We start from the raw sequence: 21,623 nt of genomic DNA on the forward strand, positions 1-21,623 counted from the left end.
TCTGCCACATCCTGAACGCGTGGATTCCTTCCCTTGTACCGGGGGGAACGTGGAGAAAAAGACCACCTGAGTCATCGACTGTTTTAGGTGGAGATCTCAAGAACACACACGTGGGTGGTAGAGGCATACAAGCCAAAGCATGGTGTTCCCAGAAGAATGAATAGTGATGACTAGAAACAGTGAATGGGTTTCTGGTTGAAAAGCCCATCCTGCTTGTTAGCGGGAGTACAAAGCCCTCCGTGGCAGTGGTTTGAAGGGACATTCTGATGTTTAGGAAGAAAGAGCTGAGCTCTTTTTATCCGGGAGTTCGAGTAGAGGGTTACTAAAGAACATTGCATTTAGATACTATCAGATCTAAGAAACCAAGTAAAACAAGTTCTAGTCATAGTCTTCCAGCGTTGCCTCAGGATGACCCTCAAGGGCTTCAGATGCTGGATGAATATGCTGTAAGCAAAGCAAGTAATAATCACTGGCAGTTGCAGATTTCGTTAGGGTGCCTGAACAGAGAATCTCCTCTTTATCGAGGAACTGGCTGTTGGAAAATTTTGCTCTATGGTGGATCTGAAGAACTGCCGCAGCTGTTTGTGATACTGTCTCCGCCCAATAATAAATCACTTATCAACTTTACACCTTCACTGATATTGCTACAATTTCATCCAGAGCCTGAGTGTTTCTTGACTGGGAGGGGATGGTACCTTTTTTTTTTTTTTAAAAAAAAAAAAGAAAGTAACATACCCAAAATATGCTGGTGGCTGGGGTTGTGGGCTCCTGACTGAATTTGCTTAGAAGCAGCAGCCATAGGCAAAGAGGTCAAGTGGATCTCACCCTGTTTCCACAGCATCTGTGCATAGCATGAGTGATGAGGGGGTAGAGAAAGATCTCTCACTGGATTTGACTGCCCGCCAAAAGTAAACGTGGTAAGAACTCTTGATCCAGATAATGAAAAACATGACTATTAGCCAGAGTTATAAAGCTTGTAGGTGAACCCCCAAAGCCTGTCATGCATGTCTACATGGCCTTGTAGGCCAGGACTTCTTGTAGATAAATACACACCGTGATCACTGGAGTTGATCACGAGCTGTTTGTCATCAATGGAGACATCACAATCTGGGGAAGAGAATCCATGTTGGCTGAGGGCACATGGCTGCTCCTTGAAACAGCATTTGATAAGCTTAAAAAATAAAGAATGTATTTCATTCTATTCAGAGCATGAAGACAGAAGGGGATTCCAGAAGGGGATTCTCTGGTTTTGTTACATACATCACCACAATGTACAGTCTGTGCATTACTGGTGCATGGCCAGTCTAAAGAGAAAGAGCTCCGTAATGGTAACGGTCTGCGCCCAGGGTAAATTCGATGTACTCCCAGCAGGCTCCTGGCATGTCCAGAAAAGTTGAGGGCTGTGCCCCTCTCTTGCTCATGACAGATGACAGAAGCTGGAAGGGTTAAACTACCCTCCTCAGCACCCAGAACAGGAGTGCTCTCAATCTTTACACAAGACATGGGGCTACTGTGACCTACTCACACAGCAGCAGGCAGACCCTCTGCTGGACTGTTCTTGGGGAAACTATGAACCGCATACAGAAAAAATACAGAAAGTGCATGGCAACGTTAGGGGCTTAAGAACTGTTTTAGTTAGGGTTTTACTAGCCATGAGTCTCCATTTTACTCTCATCACCTCATCCATGTCTCTACTTTCTCTTCTCTTCATCCACCTGTTCCCCTGCCCCCTCGGAAGGTTCACCAACTGTACGTGCGGAGCATCATGTTTCAGTCACATTAACCAGAACTCAGCTCTACTTCTGACATATTTATTCTTGGTTCTTCAAATTCAAAGAAATTGATCAAAAGCCTGCCATCTTCATCTTCTGAACATGCTCTAAGTACCTTGTTCTGACCAATTTTTCACGGTAACTTTACTGTATTTGCTTCAAAATTTCCCTAATAATCACCAAGCTCATGAACAAAGTTTTGACCAAAAATCCTGAATACAGGAATGAAGGAAGCATGGAAATTAATGTACTAAGCTAATTCTTTCACTTGGGAACTCATTACAACCAAGTTCACACAGTGCTCCATTGTTAGCTGTGTTGCTAACACCAGAAATAGCCAATGTACTTCCCCCCTAAAAAGAAATCACCCCACCAAAAGCCAGACTCATTTATGAATGACAGGTGAACTTTCCTTTTTAACACTTCAGGACTTGGGTTGGGTGGTAATACACAAAATAGCCTGGAAGCCTACAAAATGAAGCAAGAAAGCAAAGCCAACATCTAAAAATCTCTGCTTGGGTTAAGATGCAACTGACAAGTTTGGGGGAACAGTCTTAATTGCCTCTGCTGTCAACTTAAAAATTTAGGTTCTGAGCCTGTCACAACCGTTGATGGCTGAAACGTTACATTTGGTATAGCAGAAGGTTCTGCAGAGCAGAGGCAATCTGATCACACACACCTCCAATAACAGAGTTGGCAATTAACCTTAGATTGCCACATTTCTGCCTGGTGCCTGGACGGAGACTTTGTGCCTGACAGGCTTGGAGGATGTCCCCCCCTTGTGCGGTGTGCCGAGTGTACTGCTGCCGGAGGAGAGCTGGCAAACGCCCTTCTCCCAGAGGATCAGTACTGCTGGGAGTGGGGAGACTCAGGTGTGGAAGGGAGCAAGGTGCCACAAACCCATTTGTTTACTCTGGTGGTGTTTTAGATTGGTTTAAAGTAGGGAGAATTTTATTTACTTCAGAGATCAAAAAAATGTGTTCTGGTCAGTCACAGTTTAGTGACCAAATAAGGTAACTGCCAGTGCAATAAAGAGGATTTTTTCCAGTGGTCTCTAAGTTTAAAGGTGTTACACTTCATTCTCTCCTTTTTCAGGCTCATTCAGAGTGCAGAAAAACATGTTCAGTATTGCTATTTCTCTTCTGTGCTAGCTATCTATTAATCTGAGGAGTATTTTGAACCTTGATAAAACAAGAGCTATCACATCTCTCACTAGCAGCAACAGAGATATAAAGTCCAATAATAAAACAGAGGCACATGATACGTATTTCTATGAATGACTTAACTAAGAAAAAAAAAAGTATTAATAAGAATACAGCTCACTAATTTAAGAAATAGTACTTTGTTTTTGAACATGAAAATTACTTCTGCTGAGTTACCACAGTCTTTATTCTCTTGTGTATTTACCTTAATTTACCACAGCTAATAGAGATTTTGGGGTTTTGTCCTGCCCCTCACGAAGCTGCTTATCCTTTCAGCGGACGTTTGTCACCCATCAGTCACTTTCAATCCACTTTCCATGGCGGATGCAGAAGCAGCTGTAGCTGGCACTCTTGAAGAGCTGTCAGACTTTTTTTGTGCCATGTTAAACTATCTGCATTCTTTCCTCTGCTATTGCTGACCCTCCCCTTTCCTGCCAGCTGAGTCCTGCTCACCGATTCCTCCCCCCCACACTTCCCATTCCACAAAGGTTCTGACTTTTGGTTGGCTCAATTTTACCTTGATTTTTAAATAACGAAAATCAAACGGGTTGGCCAGCCTGCCTGCATATTACCTCTTTCCCCATTTTTCTGTTAACGTTTGGCATACTCATTTTATGTTTTGTACAGGGAGGCAGTGTTAGACTGATGATTTAAGTGGTCGGATACACCTAGAATTTGATTGTTATTGGCCAGAATCACTAATACTGTCGTTAAGCTGCTATTGAGCTAATGTTCTTAAACACAGTAGCCTAAAACAACAGCCAATTAACGCTGTAGAGAAATTAATCCTGTCGTTTTCCCCTCGTTGTGGTCACTGTACTTACGCATTTTCAAGGATGCCCTTACATGCATGCCGTCTTCTTTCCTGTCAGCACAAAGCCATGTTCTTTTCTCAGTAACTTACCTGATTTTCACCCGAATGCTTCTGTTTTCTGAACTCCCCCATTGAACTATGGCCTCACAGCCAAAAGACCCCTGCTTAGGTTGCAGCTCCTTTTCTTATGTCAGATAGGAAAGAACTCAACCATGTATTAAAATAGGAGCTTGCTAAGTACTTGCTCATGGCTCGCTCAGTTTCCCGCTGCCACTCAAAGGGCTTCATGAGGCAACGCCTCCTACACAATCCAAAGAGAGGGAGCTTCTCTCTCCTCTTCACCTCCTAGCATAAACCAAGGGAAAACATTTTATCTTGTGAAATAGAGCTAGCTGTCAGTTAAATTCTGAGCCTGAATTTTCCAGCGAGGACAGAGAGTGTAAACAGCATGCTTGTTTAGTGCTCTCAAGCATATTTCAAAATTAAGTAGAGCAATGCTGGTGTTTACATCTGGACCTCCCCACATACCCCCACCACCAACAGATCACAAACTCCCTCAGACCAAGCAGAGGGTACTATTTTTGCTCGGTGAATGATTTTAGACCAAAAAGGTGCTTATAACATGATGTACTGTAAATCATTTTGTAAAAAGCATAAATACATTCTCACTGGTGTAGACAGAAGCATACAAGCAAAGGAATACTATGCCAACATTCATCTTTTTGCCTATATGCAATTAGATCTAACACTATCTCCCAATAAAACAATGTTTCCTTTAAAGTATATAGCTATATTCTTTATCTTAAGATTTACAGTGAAACATATTAATAGAACATGCCTTTTTCAATGAACTGCTTACCGTTACTCCTTGTAAGTAATATAACTATTATTCCAGCAGTTGTTAAGGGAAGGCCTCAAAGAGAAGACTTTTAATCAGGTCAAAAGATATTACACAAATACCTGAGACTCCTCCTGAAGTGTGGTTTTATTCTTCGTTTTGCACGGACACAGATGGAAGTTCACAGCATATGTAGATTATTTGAAGTTGCCCACTGCTCTGCAGCTGAAATCTTACAAAAGCGACTGATATCCACCTTGCACAGGCAAAGCATTCACTGACTGTTTAAATACTCCTGTTTTACAAACAGCACACTTACCAGCAGCACTGAAAGATGCATTTACTCAGAGAAAGGCTGATGAAAATATTTTCCTGTATTTAAATAAGACGTAATTACAACTTTGCTAAAATGAACCATTCTGTTTATAATAAAGTGAAAGCAGTCCCAAAATGCTGTCATTAATCCTCCAAGACCCTGCAGCAGACCACATCAGTTCCCAAATGTTTAACAAGCCAAAAGCACGGAGGTCATTCCTGACCGTGTATATAGTCATACACATACATACACGAAACAAAGAAAGGCCTGTATACTGATTTAACACTGAATTTCTTACTTGAATTTTCTAGGAAAATCAGCATGACTTATCAGTTACCTCACACGTTTACAGGGAACACCACCATTTTTGGACCACCTTCTCCCAAAGCTGTATTAGCCCACAGATTCTTCTAGAGCAGACTATGAATTGCTTCTTTCACTGTCAGTTTGTTTTTTTTCTGGATCAAAAGAACTGCCTTCAAATAAAATTTTGTTTCTCATTCCTTCTTTAAGCATTCGTTGCCGGATCCTGTGTTTGGCTAGATTGTACCTGCAGTAAAACCTAGAGGAGACAAAAAGAAAACAAGATTCCCTGCTTTACATGTGTGACATTACCAACTCAGAGTTATTCAGCCAGTTGAAATTTTGAAATTATATGCAATAATGTTAGTAAAATTCACTATGAAATAACGCATAATGAAAATACTAGGGTACCTGCTATTTCTTTAAGGCCAACATTAGGCAGCTCCTACTGAGGAGCAGGATATACAATTCCAATGGAGAACGCTCACTTTTATAATTTGGATCTTAACGTCGTGAACGTTTAATAGGCTGCCTTTATAATTAGGGCAGAAGAATGGCGGCAGGAAGGAAGGAAGGAACTGGATGGTCTGATCTATGAGAATTCAAGAAATGATTAAGTTATTTTTTGTTGTTGTTTGTTTTTAAATACATGAAAATAAAGATCCAAAGGCATATAACTCTTTTCCCCTAAAAATGATTTTGGGGAGAAGGAAGAGGACAGTTAGCTAGGCAAGTCATTTATGGAGTTTCAAAAACAATATGAAAGGTCACACAAAAGCAGCCAAGGTAGGTCTGTCAAAATTCAAAAAGCATTTTACATACCAGTATCCTAACATTGTGCAAATAAAGCCACCGACTGCAAAGTCACAGGATCTTTTAACTCTACCTGAAACAAAAATGCTCCAAAAAATTAGAGGAAAAAAAATGGGTGACTTCCCATTAATAAAGCTTAATAGAAATTAAGAATGAATTTCTCTTTACAAATAACACATAAAAAGAAAGAAAACGAATAAGTACTTACTGGTTGCTAAAAAGTGTCCAAGACCCACAACTAAAGATCCCACTGAGCCATAGAGCACTGATTCTCGTGCACATGGGACGTTTTTAACATCAATAAATCCTAGGAGTTTAAAGGACTGCAAGGAAAAAAAAAAACAAAAGCAACACATTAAAATATGAATTAAAAACTACTTTTGTAGAAGTAGCCAGTTTCACCGTAAGACTGACTCATCTTAGTAGTCAACAATAAAAACTGGATGATTTCCTACTCCCAGGAATATGCATGTATTGGAGCAAACTCGATTTATATTTGAGCAAAAGATGACCATACATAACGAATATGCACAGCTGCATCAAGAACTGCTTTAAATGAGTTAGCAATTGATTCAGGCAACATCATTTTGTATAAACCTGGTGGTGTATAGCTCTTCTATCCTTCCTATTGAAGATTATTTAATTTCTTCCTCTACATTCCACCAAAAAAGGCAGGGAGAAAACCCTGAGGAGCCCAGTTCCTTTGTTCAAAACCAACATACATCCGGTTGTGTAACAGGCGAGGTTACAATCAACCAGGTAAGGTTATGCCTTGTAATTTTAATATCTGAAAAGACAATTTAAAAAAAAAAAAAAAAAAAAAAAAAGTGAAAGAAGTTACTGGAGAAGCTGCTAGTACCAGAGAACCGTGCAAGTGCACATTGGCATCACAAGCAGGAATGGAAAACTACACACATACAGGCCTCAAAACAAAATGGTCAGAGTGAAGGTGCCTGAACAGCAATAAATCTGCTCTTCTTCCTCCTAATTCATGTTAGCGATGGTGCAATAATTCTGTCTTCAACCATCCCATTGACTTCAAGCCATTAAATACCATTAAACACTGCACGTACAACAGTACCAGCTAAAATCATTAACAATGACTTTAAACTGCTTTTGGTAGTTGGACAAAGTGGATTTTAAAGATGGGATACCACAATAAACCATCCACTAAGGGTGGGCAACTTGGAGGGAAGTCACCGTGAACGATGCCAACAGCGTACGAGGGGTGGCAAGCCTTCGACTACAGCTGGATTTGCAAGTAAGGAAACCCCCACCAATAATTTTATCCATGCTGTCAGCTGTTTCCACACAATCCCTTCGTGCAAGTGAGACAAAAAGCTCCGCCCTAATCTCCTAACAATTTCAAGCACTCTCTCATGGAGGAAGCCATCCGATGCGCCGCCGCTGTTGGCGAAGATGCCCATGCTACACCTATGATGCGCCCTTTTAAAATAGGCTTTCACCTGCTGCTACACGTGAAATCGCCCGTTACGACTCCAACCACCGCTACGGCTGCTAAGAAGGCTCGAGGGTCACGACAGCGTTTCAGCCCCAAAGAGAAAGCCCTGTGGAGGAGTGCGTGGAAATAAAAATAAAATAAAATAAAAGAGATACGGAGAGAAAAAACCCGGCCGCCCGCACGCAGCCGGGCGCCGCGCCGCCATTACCTTCCCCTCCTCAGAGCCGCCCTCGCCCGCCATGACGCGACAGCGCCCGCGCACCACCGAGACGGGGAAGGGACGCGCCTAGAGAGGGCGCGGCGAGGGGCCGCTCTGGCCGGCGCGGCCCGCCCCGTCTCGGTGGTGCCCGCGCGGAGGGGAGGGGGGCGAGGGGCGGGGGGGGAGGCGCCGGCGCCATTTTAGGTGCCGGGCCGAGCTTCCAGCGAAATCCTTTGTTCGCCGAAATGGGTCACGGCGCGAGGGCGCGCGCGCGCGCGCGTGCGCCTGGGTGCGCGCGCGCGCCCGCACGTCGCGGGAGGGGGAGGCGCAGGCGCGAGGGCGCGCAGCGGGGAGGGAGGGGAGGGAGCGGAGGGAGCCATGGCGGAATCGGTAGGGCTGGAAGAGGCCCCCCCCCTGTCACCTGGTGGTCCTGCCGCCCCTACCGCCTGGGCCACCCCCTGAAACGCGTTCGTAAACGCCTGAAAGGACGCGGGAAAATGACCCGCCGCTGGGAGAAACATATGCTGGTGGCGGGGGGGTGAAGTATTCTTCAAGGAAGTGCTTTTGAAAGTGGTCCTCTTTGGGATATCTACAGCCAAAGGAGACAAAAAATACTAGTGCGTTTACGGGGGTGCCCTGTGGTAAATCAGGTCTGCACACTGGAAATGGTATCTTGGACATTAAATTTTACCTGGAGACAAATCTGAAGAGGTAGATGGTGCTAACTGACTCAGGACGGAGTTTTATAGTTCTGGCGTGCTGCAAAAATACATTTTGCTGAAAGAAAACAAGTTTCTAGCTCCGAAGTAGTAATTTCCCAGCTAGGTTCAATTTAGGACCTTTCACATCGCAGCAACAAAGAAAAACAAGGACGAGAGATGTGTGGTATTGCTCTTTGATTTAAAAGACAAAGTCCTGAAACAAATTGTTCCCAAGGAGGAATTAGATATATTCAGACCTTTTAAAATGTTATTTTGGATGTTTTAATTCTATGCTGAATTCTATGCAGTCTTCTGAACTCACCAGATTTTAAGTTTATTTGAGTTCTATGTTTAAGAGTTTTCAGGATTCTGGAAAAAATGCACTGTTACACGGAACTGATTTTGATATATTGCTAGTTGAGAAGCACTGGTCTACATCTGCATAGGTTATTTGAAATCTTTAATAGATGAGAAACAAGTCTCAGTCCTTCCCACCAGTCCCAAATCTGATTGCCGCTAAAGACTGCAAAGATGATAAAGCAATGTTCAGAATTCATGGAGCAAACCAATCCAATACATTTACAATTTAAAAAAAATCAGTAAACATAGCTGGAATTGTGAGTATCTAATCTTTTTGAAGCTAATGTGTATTATGTATGAAAAACATAGGACATTTACCATAATAAAATGTGGAAACAAAATTATCGGCATAATCTCTTATTGGAATTTGTAATGTATGTTTTTGTTTTAGTTAGCTTTAAAAAAACACCATGTAATTGCATTTTATTGCACAACCACAAACATGGAGGAGTATAGTAAGAAATCCCAGGAGTGTGCTAATATGTCTGAGACTAATAGGGCCAAAATGGTAAAAAGTAGATACTGCGTTTCCTGGTGGTGATGTGGCCTGGCCTGCAGAAGTTATTTTGAAGAAAAAAAGAAGAATGGAAGAATCGTATTGTTGTTGGATTGCTGACTTCAGTGCAAATTTCCTTCATCATGCTGAGCACTTTCTCAAGGGGTCTGAACCTACATGCAGTCTTGTCATCGTTGAACATGAGAGGAGACACACGTTTGCTCTTCTGAGTGCAGCTAAGTGCCTCGAGAAGTTGCCCTGTTACAGGCATTGCTTGGTAGGTAGCAGGCTGGCAGATTCCTGGGATAGTGGTGGAGGCATGCCTTGAAACAAATGTTGCAGGACTTTTTATCTGTCTTCATGGTCAGCTTGGAGCTGCTTAAAAAGAAGTCAAGCAATTGCCTGTGGTGGCCAAGTGCCACGTTGTAAGCCATGAGAGCAAGGGTTACTTAACATTGCCAGAAGTCAGGAAAGAGGATGGTTATTCCATTCATGTCCTTGGTTTTCATAAGAATGTTTGTCCTTCAGAAGGAGGACATCATATTACTGGATGTAGTTGTGTAGGAGTTATGTATTTTGATGGTTTTGTGGTGGTAAATATTTACTATGATGGTTGTAGAGATACCGTCCAGCAGGTTATGTCAGAGTAACTGCTCCCTGTGGGAGAAGGCACGAGGAGTGTGTGCAGGCTGCTGCTGCCAACGCAGTCGGGAACCACGCTCATGCAATTAAAACAAATTGCCTTTTTTATTCCAGCATTAATACTAATGCAAATTAAGGCTCAATTGTAAGCCAGTTTTATTCCGGGCTGGCTTTGCTGATCATTTCCATAGGTTGACTTTGACTAACACAGAATCGTATAATCATAGAATATCTTGAGTGGGAAAGGACCCGCAAAGGTCATTGAGTTCAAGTCGTGGCTCCACACAGGACCACTTGAAAATCAGACCCTGTGTCTGACAGCACTGTCCAAACGCTTCTTGAACTCTGCCAGCTTGGTGCTGTGACCTCTGCCCTGGGGAGCCTGTCCCAGTGCCCGACCACCTCTGGGTGCAGAACCTTTCCCTAACCCCCAGCCTGACCCTCCCCTGTCCCAGCTCCATGCCGTTCCCTCGGGTCCTGTCGCTGTCCCCAGAGAGCAGAGCTCAGCGCCTGCCCCTCCGCTCCCCTCGTGAGGGAGCTGCAGGCCGCCATGAGGCCTCCCCTCAGCCTGCTCTGCTCGGGGCTGAGCAAACCCAGGGACCTCAGCCACTCCTCATGTGTCTTCCCCTCCTGATCCTTCACCATCTTTTTAGACCTCCTTTGGACACTCTCTACTATTTGTATGTCTTTCTTACACTGTGGTATAAAAAATCAGCACACAGTACTCGAGGTGAGGCCACAGCAGCGCTGAGTAGTGTTCCAATGCTCCTCGCTACCTGTACAAATGATCTTTCTGTACAAATGATCTAGCTACTACATGAGGTGTTAATTCAACATACTACTCTAAAAGCCAAGGAAATGAAGGCAGGCTTCTATGGCTTTATTTCTTCTGACAGATCTTTTAATCTTACTCAAGTATATGGTTCAAAAAGAACAAGGCAGTTATATTAAAAAAGACATATAAAGCCTTATCAGTTATAATTTCAGTTAACCTGTTAGAGGTCGAGCTACATTTAGAATTTCCTGACTTACTGGTAGCAACTGGTCTTAAGGATGCATCTGACTAAAAACAGAACCAACATTTTCCTAATTAAACAACATCTTTCATAAAATGAAAATGTTTTCTATTTTGCTTATAAAGCATGTCTTAAATTTATTATTGGTGAATACAGAAAGACACTCAGCTTTCTTGTAAGACATTGATATCTCCTTCACGCAGATGATGGTAGTATTTAATTGTCTGGTTTTGGTCCGTCTCTTTTTACGTTGCAGCCTTTTAAGACCTAGAATATATTTTCTGAAATTGAAGACTTTAGGAGATGTATGGTACTTCTGAAACAAATCTGTGTAATGATGACCTAGTAATCATGGGGTTATAGGAGTAGGAGCGTGGAGGGGAACACGAGGGGTTTGCTAGTCCATTCCTTTGTCCCACAGCTACTTTACTCATGCTGTCTCATTCCTGACAAACTTGTCTAAGTTTTTCAAAACACTTCCACAGGCAGGGATTCCCCAGCTTCTCTCAGCAATCTTTTTTCTAATTGCAATTAGATTGAAATTATATTAACAGATAATTAAAGAGGTACTCTAATAGACTTTAGATCACCTATCCCAACAATTGATCAATTTGCAGAAAATGAATTATTTCAGAAATCTGCCGTATTTTGGTCATGCGACTTTTTTTTTTTTTTGGTATTTTTTATATATATATATATAAATATGTTACATTTCATATTTCTCTACCAGTGAAATCATCGTCCTTTTCATTCAAAACTGTATTTTGTCACAGTTGTGAACCTGCGAACATTATGTATTCAGGTCCTCCAAATCATAGTATTGCTGCCTTTGTTCCTGCCAAAGATTCCCAGGAACATTTCACATCTTAATTTTTTCAAACTAGAGTAGCTGTCCTGAGGTTTCCATCAGGAATAGCGTGGAGAGGTATTATTATGAACTCTAAGCCTCGTGTTCCATGTCTGTCATATGAATGTGTCAGGTTTAATCTTTATTAATTCCTCAGAGAAACTGAAGACTAGAACTAATAAGATATTTGTATGGTAATTGTTTCTTTTGGGATGTGGTTTCTGAAAATTCATAACAAACTGAATAGAGTTACGCCACTAAGAAATTTATGTAGAAATAAGCTATTTAAACAGCACTGCAAAATTCAGAGGAAAAGAAAATCTATCAAAGGCTGTTAAATACTCAGGCACCCTCTCAGGGTTAAGAATTCCCTCACCACAAGTGCTAGGGCATTGTGAGTAAGTATTACTACGTGCTTTTCCTGTCCTTACACTTTTCCCTATATATCCAACACTAGCTAAAGTTACTTTTTGCATTAATCACTGTGGCTCTTTAATTTTTGCTGAGATTAAAGCCTGGAGAAGGGAAAAAACCTTCTTATTGCATGAATACATTAAGGTCTTGGCAACTGGTTCGTTTTTAACACAGACAGTGCTAGAATATAGTAACATCACTGAACCAAAGGGTAAGAGGAGAGAAGTGGTGTTCAGGAGCTGCTTTGACGCTGTGTTTTGTATGCAACATGCTGTTAAATTAGGTGTATAATGAGCTCTATACAGGGAGATAGGCTGGTTCTGAGGAGCAGAGCATGTCAAAGGGGACACTCAGACAACTGGGAAACGTTCAGAAATGATGCCTTTTTTTTAAAAAAAAGCATCAGGTAGATTTTTTGTTTGTTTGTTTTGGGGGGGAGGAGGTGGGGGTGGGAAGTAAGGGTTTCTGGGTTTTGTTTCCAATTTTGTAATAAAGCACCAGACATTTTGGAGTACTCTTCACTGGCTTATCCTCACCTTGCCTGGTGACTTGACTGTCCTCTGGTAGTCATGCCAGATGCAGAGTGCTTTGTTCCACTGGAAACAACTGTAAAGTGTACTTTTAAGACAGCTGCCATACAAAATACACAAAGAGATTCAGAGGTGTCAGCATACTTTTTTCATCATGCTAAAAGGCTAGTTTTAGTATGCCAGGGCAGGATCTGCTATACCAAATAGTGCCCCTTGGGCAATGGGTAGAGAAGAGAGAACTTATGGCTTCAGAAGGATCTCCTAAGAACAGCTAGTCCTTCAGGCTGAGATTTGAGAGATCAAAGTATAGCAGAATAAATTGTTTCCAAACAGTTGTTGCAGATTTGCGGACACCTCAGGTGTCCCACTATGGTGCTCTGATTCCATGGCAAGGATTCAAGGTTTTTATCCTTAAGTGATGGGAATGACTTAATGTCTAGCATATAAATATTTCTATATATGATAAGAATTTTGCTGCTTTCTGAGAAGGATCAGAGATTAAAAACTTGTTACTAGTGTTTTTGAATCCAGTACTTTTTGCTCTCTTTCTGATGCCACGCTGGCCTCAAGTCTGAGTCAATCTGCTGGTGACTGGCTACCAAGGGCTGTGACCTTCTGTCTGATTTCAATTTTGGAGACTCCTGGTTTCCCAGCATCAAGTGCTGGGCTAAAATCACCAATCTCTATGAATTTACAGACCTCGTGATGCAAGACAGCCTAGGGCAGAAGCTGTTTGTGCTCTGCAGGTTGGTAGAGCAGCCGGAGCTCTCTGGGTGCTGGGGCAATTGTTCCCAGGGGACTGGTGGGGTTTGTGTGCACGCTCTGCACTGCCCTGCTGCTGGGGAAGCCCTCACAGCCTCTTACCCTTAGTGGGGAGGGTTATCCTCACCCATGCCATTATCCTCACCAGCAAGATAGCCAGCTGCTCAGTAAATTCAGTTGCAGAGCTCTTGGGCATGGACATGTATGCTGTGGCTGCCGATCTGTGCAGAGGGTTTTCTTTATTTATGCTGGTAGGGCTTTTTTTTCCCCATAACTTCCCATGCTGACAGTTTTATTTTCCTAGCGTGGCAAACTGGTGCCTTCTCAGTACCTCTGCAGGAACAAGAGTAGAAACTAAACAGACACTTCATTACTTCACTTATAAGCTGTTTAAAATTCTTAGAGAGTTGGATGTAATTGATGTCTAATAGATGAGTTTTTCTGGGCTGCTAAAGCTAAAATGGCCCAACGTCAGTCGTGGTAAGTTATTCTTCCAGTTTTGGAGAAGCGTGTGTTGGCAGAAAGCTGCACTGCTTACTTCATCAAATCCCGTGCTTCTAAGACAAAAGAGAGGCCATTTCTAACACGAGGAAGGGAGAGGAGTGCTTACTTTGATGAATGGTCCTTCAGAGTGCTAGCCTGGGTTTATGACAGTGTAATTCTGAATAACAGTGTCAGTTCCATCTGATTCCCACCTCGTCCCTGCTCGTGGGAGTGACGTGTACATGCTGATATTTTATGGTTTCCGTTTTACATTTGTTTACCTCCTGTGAGGACACTTTAAATTAGTTGATCACGATGATTGTTGTGATACAGCTGTTTATCTTAAAACCACCATCTTTTCAGATACTTGTTCATGAATATGTAAAAAGTCATGCTGTTCAAAGCTCTGTTTCTTTTTCCAACCTAATACAGGCAAGTCTCAGATTTATTTGGAACATATTAGATGTCTCTTTAAAATTTTATCTATAACTGGCATAATTATCTGTTCTGACAAGATCTGGTGAAAGAACAGTCCCTATAAAAAAATTCAGGCATTGTGCTGTTATTTTTAAGTCAAAACCTGAAACAGTTCCCACAGCCTCACCATTTATTTATTAGATCTTCTCTAGAAAAACTGGGGCTGCCAGGCATTCAGAGGAGTAACATTTAAGCATTTTGATTTCATTTAAACTTCAATAACCATCAACTCCTTAACTAGGAGGGGTGTGGGGTGTGCCTTATAATGTCACCTGTCAATGTGCTTTTAAGTGAGGTTGACTTTGAGAATATAACACACCAGATCCAAAGCTAAGGCAGGTCATTGATGAACTAACTCCTGCAGATTTTAGGTGAGAAAAACACTAAATTTTGACACTGCTGATATCCACATGTGTTGCTTTCTTCAGTTAATTTCACATTCATATGCATTTTTTGTTTAAAAAGAATGACATACAGACTGATTTTAGTTCATTTTTAAAGGCATATCAGCTACAAATTGTCCATAATCTTCAAAGTTATATAAAATGCTGGTTAAGCCTAAGTTGTTCATAATTAATACAGCTCAGCTTCTGGAAAGTTTCTAGAATTCATTTTAACATGCATGCCCCAATATTTCACCAAAACACTAAGCTCTCCATATCCCTGTAGCCTTCTGATAGCTTCACACTGATTGAGGTTATTAGTGATTTTGGGGGGAAAAGAGGTTGGGGTACAGTCACTGGGAATTTTGACAAGTGCTATCATATCATGTCATCAGTGCAGATCAGCACCATTTAATAAATCCTGTTTTCTTGTCCAGAAGAAATTGTTATGTGGCCTCTCTCCCAGTAACAACGAGGTTAGCATGAAATGGCACAATGTACTTGGGAAAAATACGTGTGGAAGGGAATTGTTCAGCTTCCTGTCCCAGGGCAAACCCAAAATTTCGGGCCACATTGCTGTCAGCAGTTTGTCTGCTGTCCACCTTAGAACCTTCAGTGAGGGATATTTTGCAACCTCCCCTGCTGCTTTTTCCACAAGGAAATGTTTCCTATTGCCTTTCTTAACATCTTCAGCAGGGTGCTTGGGAACTCGAGCAGATTCCTCATCCTCATCCATCTCCATCTCTGCTCATTAGGAACCACACGTGACTGATTCAGTTAAGGATCTAGCTCAGTTTGAAGAGCTCCTCACACAGAAACAAACAAAAAAACGTCAGCCTGTTGCCAGTATCCAGAAAGGAAACAGCAGTTTCCTTCTTCTTGGACTTTGCCTAGTTGCTCTCAGAAGATATGAAGTTCTCTGATCCCTGTTGTGAAGACTGGGGGAACAGAGAAACAGAGAAGCTGTAGTCATTTGCCTAGAGTCGTCTTGGAAGTATGGAGTAGACAAAACTCACACAAATCCTTTCTGCCTCTAGCATCCTCCTTGCATAAGTACACTTTCAGGACATCATCGTAAATGAATCTCTCCATAAAATACTGATGTGAAAGAAAGATTACATTTCATATATTTAATTTTTAGTACCAATGTATATGATCCTATTGATGCAGCCTGATCCAGCTAACATGTCTGAGCAGAGTAAGTCAAACTGCTAGGAAAGCTGTGATTTGGAGAGAAAGGTACCTCAGAACAAAATAGAAGACCTGTATAACTTCTATTTTGAGTCAGGCTGGTCAGGGCTGCTGGCATGGAGCAGAAACCTGGGCAGTCTGAGCAGAATTACTGAAGGTTGCTTTGCTGGTCTCCCCGCCATCTTCCCAGCAGAGTATTTGCCAGAGTTTTGCCTCTTGTTGAGTGATCTTTGTGATACTGGAGCTGTGGCTGCATTGGAAAGTAACTCAGGGCAAGGGGGGACTGGATCAGTAGATGAAAGTAGCTGATGTTTGTGTGGTTTGCCTCACATAACTTACGAAACACGGTAGGCTTCACTAGAAGAAGTAATGATTTTCACATGTTCCTTAGTGTCTCCAAGCAGAGAAGGGATCATTTGTGATGTTACAGTGCCCCTTTATGTCACAGAAGATGCCACACCTCACAGGACCATGCCCCTGTACACAATTAAAAAATAAATAAAAAAGCCTATGCTGTGTTTACCTCTGTCCTTACCATATGCAGTGTGGAGGCTGAACATGTCTTTAGTTGTCTCCCTGCCAAAAGGTGGACCCTGTACAACAACCACGATGGCAGTCTTCCCCAAAGCCTCTAAGCTCTGGGCAACCTGCCCTCACCAGCCTTGGACACCCTACCCTATTAGAGAGAAGGAGGCATCCCAGAAGGCTCAGATGTTTTGCCCAGGAGAAAGCCGTGGTGGAAGACTGCTGTTGTGCTGCTTTACGAAGAGGTGACAGAACAGGGGGAGGAGCTGGAGTGTTGTTTGCTCCAATGCTCCTTTAAAAGGAGTTGATGGAAAATGCAGTGGTTGGAGAGAAGCTCAGCAATGGCTCAAGTAACAGCTACAAATGGGAAATTTGGTAAAGGCAGACAGCTAAGGGGTGGAACTGGTATCTCCTGCCCTGGAGGGTATGAAGGAACCTTCTCAGCTCTGAAATGGTCTCTTCATGCTCCACAAGCAAAGGCTTTGCCTGTATTTGTCCTTGGACCATGTTCTCTGACCCTTGCCAGGACCCCCAAAGAGTAAGCATACTAGGAAAGTGTGCATCTCCAAGCAAAGATCAGACATGTAGTTACAGAAGTTGGCCAGCAAAAGCATTCAAATACTACAAAAACTTCTTGGTGCCACCATAATATTCTGATTCACTCTCATCAGTGCTGAGGCCCTCCTACAGATCTCACCATTGATATTCCATGGTTAGGAGGTGACACACTTATTACAGGTTTAGCTGATCTGTTCAGAAATATTCAACTTAGTTCCCTTTTAAAGCCCCCTCCTGCTTCAGAAACTATTTTAGAATAATATTTGAAATCCCCCAGGCTATGTGCCAGCAGTTATTGACCAAGGAAGCTCCATCTGGGGAAAAATTCTTCTAGTTACTGAGAATGAAGTTGTTCTCACCTGCGTGGTGCCCTACACAGAGGAAATGAATGCATGAGTCAGATTCAAAACAAAACAAAACAAAACTCCCTTGTTTTATCACTCATTAGGACACACAGATTTCATATTTAGCTGCATATTTCATTTGCGTGGTTTGCCTGCAGCAATTCTGGGTCAGCCCCAGTTTCCTCTCATGCTGCTGAGGATACTCCAGTGCTCAGCATCATCAATGAACTGAAAAAAAAAAAATGTTAACATTGCAAAGATAATGCTACAAATAAAATGTTCACTGACCCTACCAAAAGCCTACTATTGTGATACAGGATGGAGTTCAGCTATCACTGTGTAATTTAGATCAAATTGGATTTATCAATGTCTCAGGCAATTTTCAGTTAAAAAATTGCGTAAGATGCACTTTACAAGGCTGCTGGGTAATTTTCCTGTACTCTGTGTGCTGGTGTCAAAAAAGAACATGGGGAACCACTTCTGAAACCTACTGTCCCCACTCCCATAATGACTGAAGGTCAAGCAAATTCTAGACTGAAATTTGGCTTCAAGTCAGTGTGTTTGGCTGAACAATCTATGTCAGACACGAACGTTCGTATGTAAATCCTAATCCAAGGGTTTAACTAACTCTGTGGCCGCCAGAAGCTGTGGCAGCAAAGCAAAACGGAAGCAAGGCCTTCAACCTTGCCACCTGCTGCTGCTGCCTGCGCAGGGAGCTTGAGCCTGCCAGCACTGAGCTGGCCTCACCCCACTCTTCCTCACTTCTCTTCACATAGCTGTCTAAGTTGTGTTCTATTAAAACAGAGGAGTAATTACGTCTGCCAACACAACTCTCTAGACTACCACGTGAGACAGAACAAATAAAATTTTGGAAACAAATCTATCTCCTGCTCTGTCTGCTTCAGATGTGAGCTGGGAAAATTCAGAAGGGAGTCTGGGAAAAGCTACATGACAGAGAGCTTACTCAGTCCTGCTACCCTGTCCATGCCAAACAAGTTCCTTTGACGTATTTGTGAGTTTCATTGTTACCAAGACAGTAATAAATCAGCTGGAAAAGTACCTCATGGTTGGGTGGCTAAACCAAGAGGGACCCAATGCAACTGAATTTAGGCAACTGAATCATGCCTTCGCTGTCCAGCAGCTTGAATCTGAAGAACCTGAGCCACAGCTCTGTACGTTTAATCAGCGTCTTACATGTTGTATATCTGTTCTTCTTTTGCTGTCCTCATCTGTGGAATGACCACCAAAGTTCTTTTCAATCACGTTGTTGGCACATGTAAAATCAAGTCATTGCCAGCACCACAAGGCTATTTGCACTGTCTGTGTATAAATGCCATATGAAGGCATTTTCTAAGACACATGTTTATTCCATAAAATACCATAGCTGTATTCTTCGGGGCTTTATTCCTCCTTTGATGGACTATTGACCACCAAATTCTGCTTCTTAATTTAGCATCTGATTGCTTATTAGTCATACTGTAAATTTCTTTATGGCTTCAGTTGCACAGCTATAGTAATTAGCGTTTATGTTCCTGAGGCCTGCAAGGCAGTGCTTTAACACCGCACAAAGAGATGAAACATTCCACAACAGAGCAGGGATTGTGCTCTGAGGATTTCTTGTTTTATCTACTTAAGTTTTGTGGAGCCTCGCTGCAGGAATCTCTTCAGAAATGGGGTCAGGGGTAATTCGTTAGAGTCATCCTGAGTAGATTTCACAGAAGAGATGCAGAAAAATGTTCATTTATGATCATGTAGTGTTCCCTGCATGAAGGCACATGGAAATTTCTCAGTAATGAACACTTCTTAGTGCCCTGGTGTTCCTCTTACGAGGTGAAACACTTTTCTGTATTTTTGTAGACTCTTTCTGCTTGAAATTTGATCGAGTAATTAATGATCTGTAGGGAGAATTAAGCTTTTTAAATGTTGCACTTTCTCCTGACCACTACTTCATCACAGCCTGGCTCAGTTTGGTGCCATTTGTACCGCTCTGACCCACGCCTGCAAGAGGCTCGCGGGGCCTGGAGGTGCTGGGGCCCTGCTCCCTCCTCCTCCTCCTCCTCCTCCTCTCCTCTGCCTGGGCCTTGTGATGGCAGCATTTCTGTGGGTTGTCTCAGGGACCCGCGATGCTTCTGGGTGAGGCTAAGACGCACCTCACCACAGCAGGGGACAAGATGGCTGGGCTGCTGCCGCTTGTCAGCCCCTCATGGCCAGCAGGCCGGCCCAGGCCACGGGGCCAGCTGGGAGCAGTGCGAGACATTGTCATGGGTGGGCCAGGCCAGGGCGCTGCTGCCTGCAAAAGCCAGCCCCAAAACTGCTGGGTTGTGGCAACAGAAAGCCACCAGCTCATCCTTTTACCATCCCCAGTAGGTTTGTCATGGCTACTTCAGCATTTTTAGAGCAGGCGACTCAAGCTAACCCAGCCTACAGCACAACCACAGGAGTTTTTTCAGAATGTCATAGGAGGTGGAGATCCGGTCGTGGCTGCACGTGTGGGTTTGCAGGCAGGCCCACAGCTGCAGCTCCTGCTGATACGAGTGCAGGAGGAAAAGGCTCACTAGTGTCAAGACGAGTTATCCACAAGTTACCTCATGTGACAGCACACTGCCATGATGGCCACATCTGTCGTCTGCCCTGCCTGCCCATTGCTCCATTTTCATATACCCATATTATTTGTGTCTGTGATGCATTCAAAGGCTTCAGAACGTTCAGGGGGCAGCAGCCTGCATGCCTTGCCCTTCCTCCCACCCTCCTCATCCCTCCCCATTGCACTCTCCAGGCAACTTGTCCTACAGCTGGGCAGGAGAGCAGTGGAAGGAGGAAGGTCTCGAGATGCCTTCACCCCCCTCCCACCCCAGCAGAGATGGCAGGGTTTGTGGCCTGCACTTTCACAAGGCAGAGGCAGTTCTTAGTTGGGCTGAGGGTGGCTCCAGCTTCCCTGAGAAATGCCAGGGGAGGAAGGGAGCTAGGGCTGGGGTGAAAATGGACCATGCTCCTCCATCTCTGTCCTGCTGCTCCCACCCCAGATGCATTTGTTTTACCTTTACAAGCAATTATTTTCATACCTAGAGTACAGCCTGCAGATCTGAGTCAAGGTATTTGAAAAGCAGCACAGAATTTTGCCCTGACTGCTCAGTCTGAATACTGCTTTGAATGCAAACGTCTCCTCTTTTTGGAGCCTTTGACCTGAGGTGTTTCCTTCACTCTTTCATCCTGCTGAACACGGTGCATTCCTGTAGGTTAAGCTGTTAAACGAGCATATCTCAGAGCAATACCAGGCCGGTGCGTACCGTGAGTGATCTATGAATGCTCCCAGCATTCTCTCTCACTGCTGCACCAAAGCAACTGCTCTTGGTAAGTATCTTCAGTCATTGGTCAGGTGTTTCTCTCCCATAAAAATGGAAGATCAAAATTTATGGAGTTGATCCACTAAAAATTAACCTACTTCAACATGTTTTTTTCATGCCTGCAGACACAACTTAAAGTCAATAGTGGCTCCTGGTGGCAGAAGATGACCTAGGAGGTCTGCAAGGAGGGACAGAGCCAAGGTTCCAAGGTTTTCCTGGCCACTAGGCACACACTGTGGAAGCCACCACTGGTGGAGATGAAACAAGAGCCCATTTCTGCTGTTGCTGGTACTTCAAAACATTTTTTTCAGTAAGCCTCCCCCAAAAATAAGGAGAAAGAAGTATAGAGTAGCATCCTTCCTTGTTTTTGCTACTGTCCCTTCACAAGTGGATTAAATGAGCTTGAAGCAAGTAACAGTGCTTGTTGCCAAAAGCAGTCGTTTGTTTCTGTGCTCATTATTCATTGCATGTCAAAGCAAAAAGCCCTTGAAGATCAGTGTAATCCAGTGAGGAGCTGAAAGCTCCCCTTCTCCCTGAGGGATGGGCTCCATGCTCCCATGCCCACCCCTTCACCCACCAGCACAGGGAGCATGCAACACCCCTTCCTGCAGGATGGTGTGTAGCTGGGGCACCAGACAGGAGGCCAGGCTGTGAGTGGGGCAGCAGCACCCTGCCTTTAAACCTCTTAACATGTATGGAAGCTGTAAGGCTCCCGAAGGGCAAAGGAGCTTAAAGAGGTGAGAGCATCCTCCAAGGCTCAGGAATCCCTCAAGGCATTGCTCTGCCAGGGCAAGCTGCAAGAGTTTGGGTGCCTTGCTGGATCTTGCTGTT

The 21,623-nt window shown here is 43.4% G+C and overlaps 1 protein-coding gene and 1 long non-coding RNA gene across 2 annotated transcripts in view; one reads left to right on the forward strand and one right to left on the reverse strand.

Moving 5' to 3' along the window:
* The window catches only part of LOC118164277, a 24,334-nt gene continuing 2,711 nt past the window's right edge, over nt 1-21,623 (forward strand). Inside the window, exons 1-2 of the long non-coding RNA XR_004749405.1 lie at nt 1-215; nt 8,764-8,769. This is a non-coding gene — a long non-coding RNA (uncharacterized LOC118164277). The remainder of the gene's footprint in view (nt 216-8,763; nt 8,770-21,623) is intronic.
* LOC118164272 (cytochrome c oxidase assembly protein COX20, mitochondrial) lies at nt 4,567-7,892 on the reverse strand. The gene is made up of 4 exons (XM_035321687.1): nt 7,729-7,892; nt 6,267-6,381; nt 6,068-6,131; nt 4,567-5,504 (listed from the first exon to the last, which is right to left on the reverse strand). Exons 1-4 carry the CDS (start codon nt 7,759-7,761, stop codon nt 5,363-5,365), a joined length of 354 nt encoding a protein of 117 aa, XP_035177578.1. The 5' UTR covers nt 7,762-7,892; the 3' UTR covers nt 4,567-5,362.

This window comes from Oxyura jamaicensis, chromosome 3, assembly GCF_011077185.1.
Source record: "Oxyura jamaicensis isolate SHBP4307 breed ruddy duck chromosome 3, BPBGC_Ojam_1.0, whole genome shotgun sequence".
NCBI lineage: Eukaryota > Metazoa > Chordata > Aves > Anseriformes > Anatidae > Oxyura > Oxyura jamaicensis.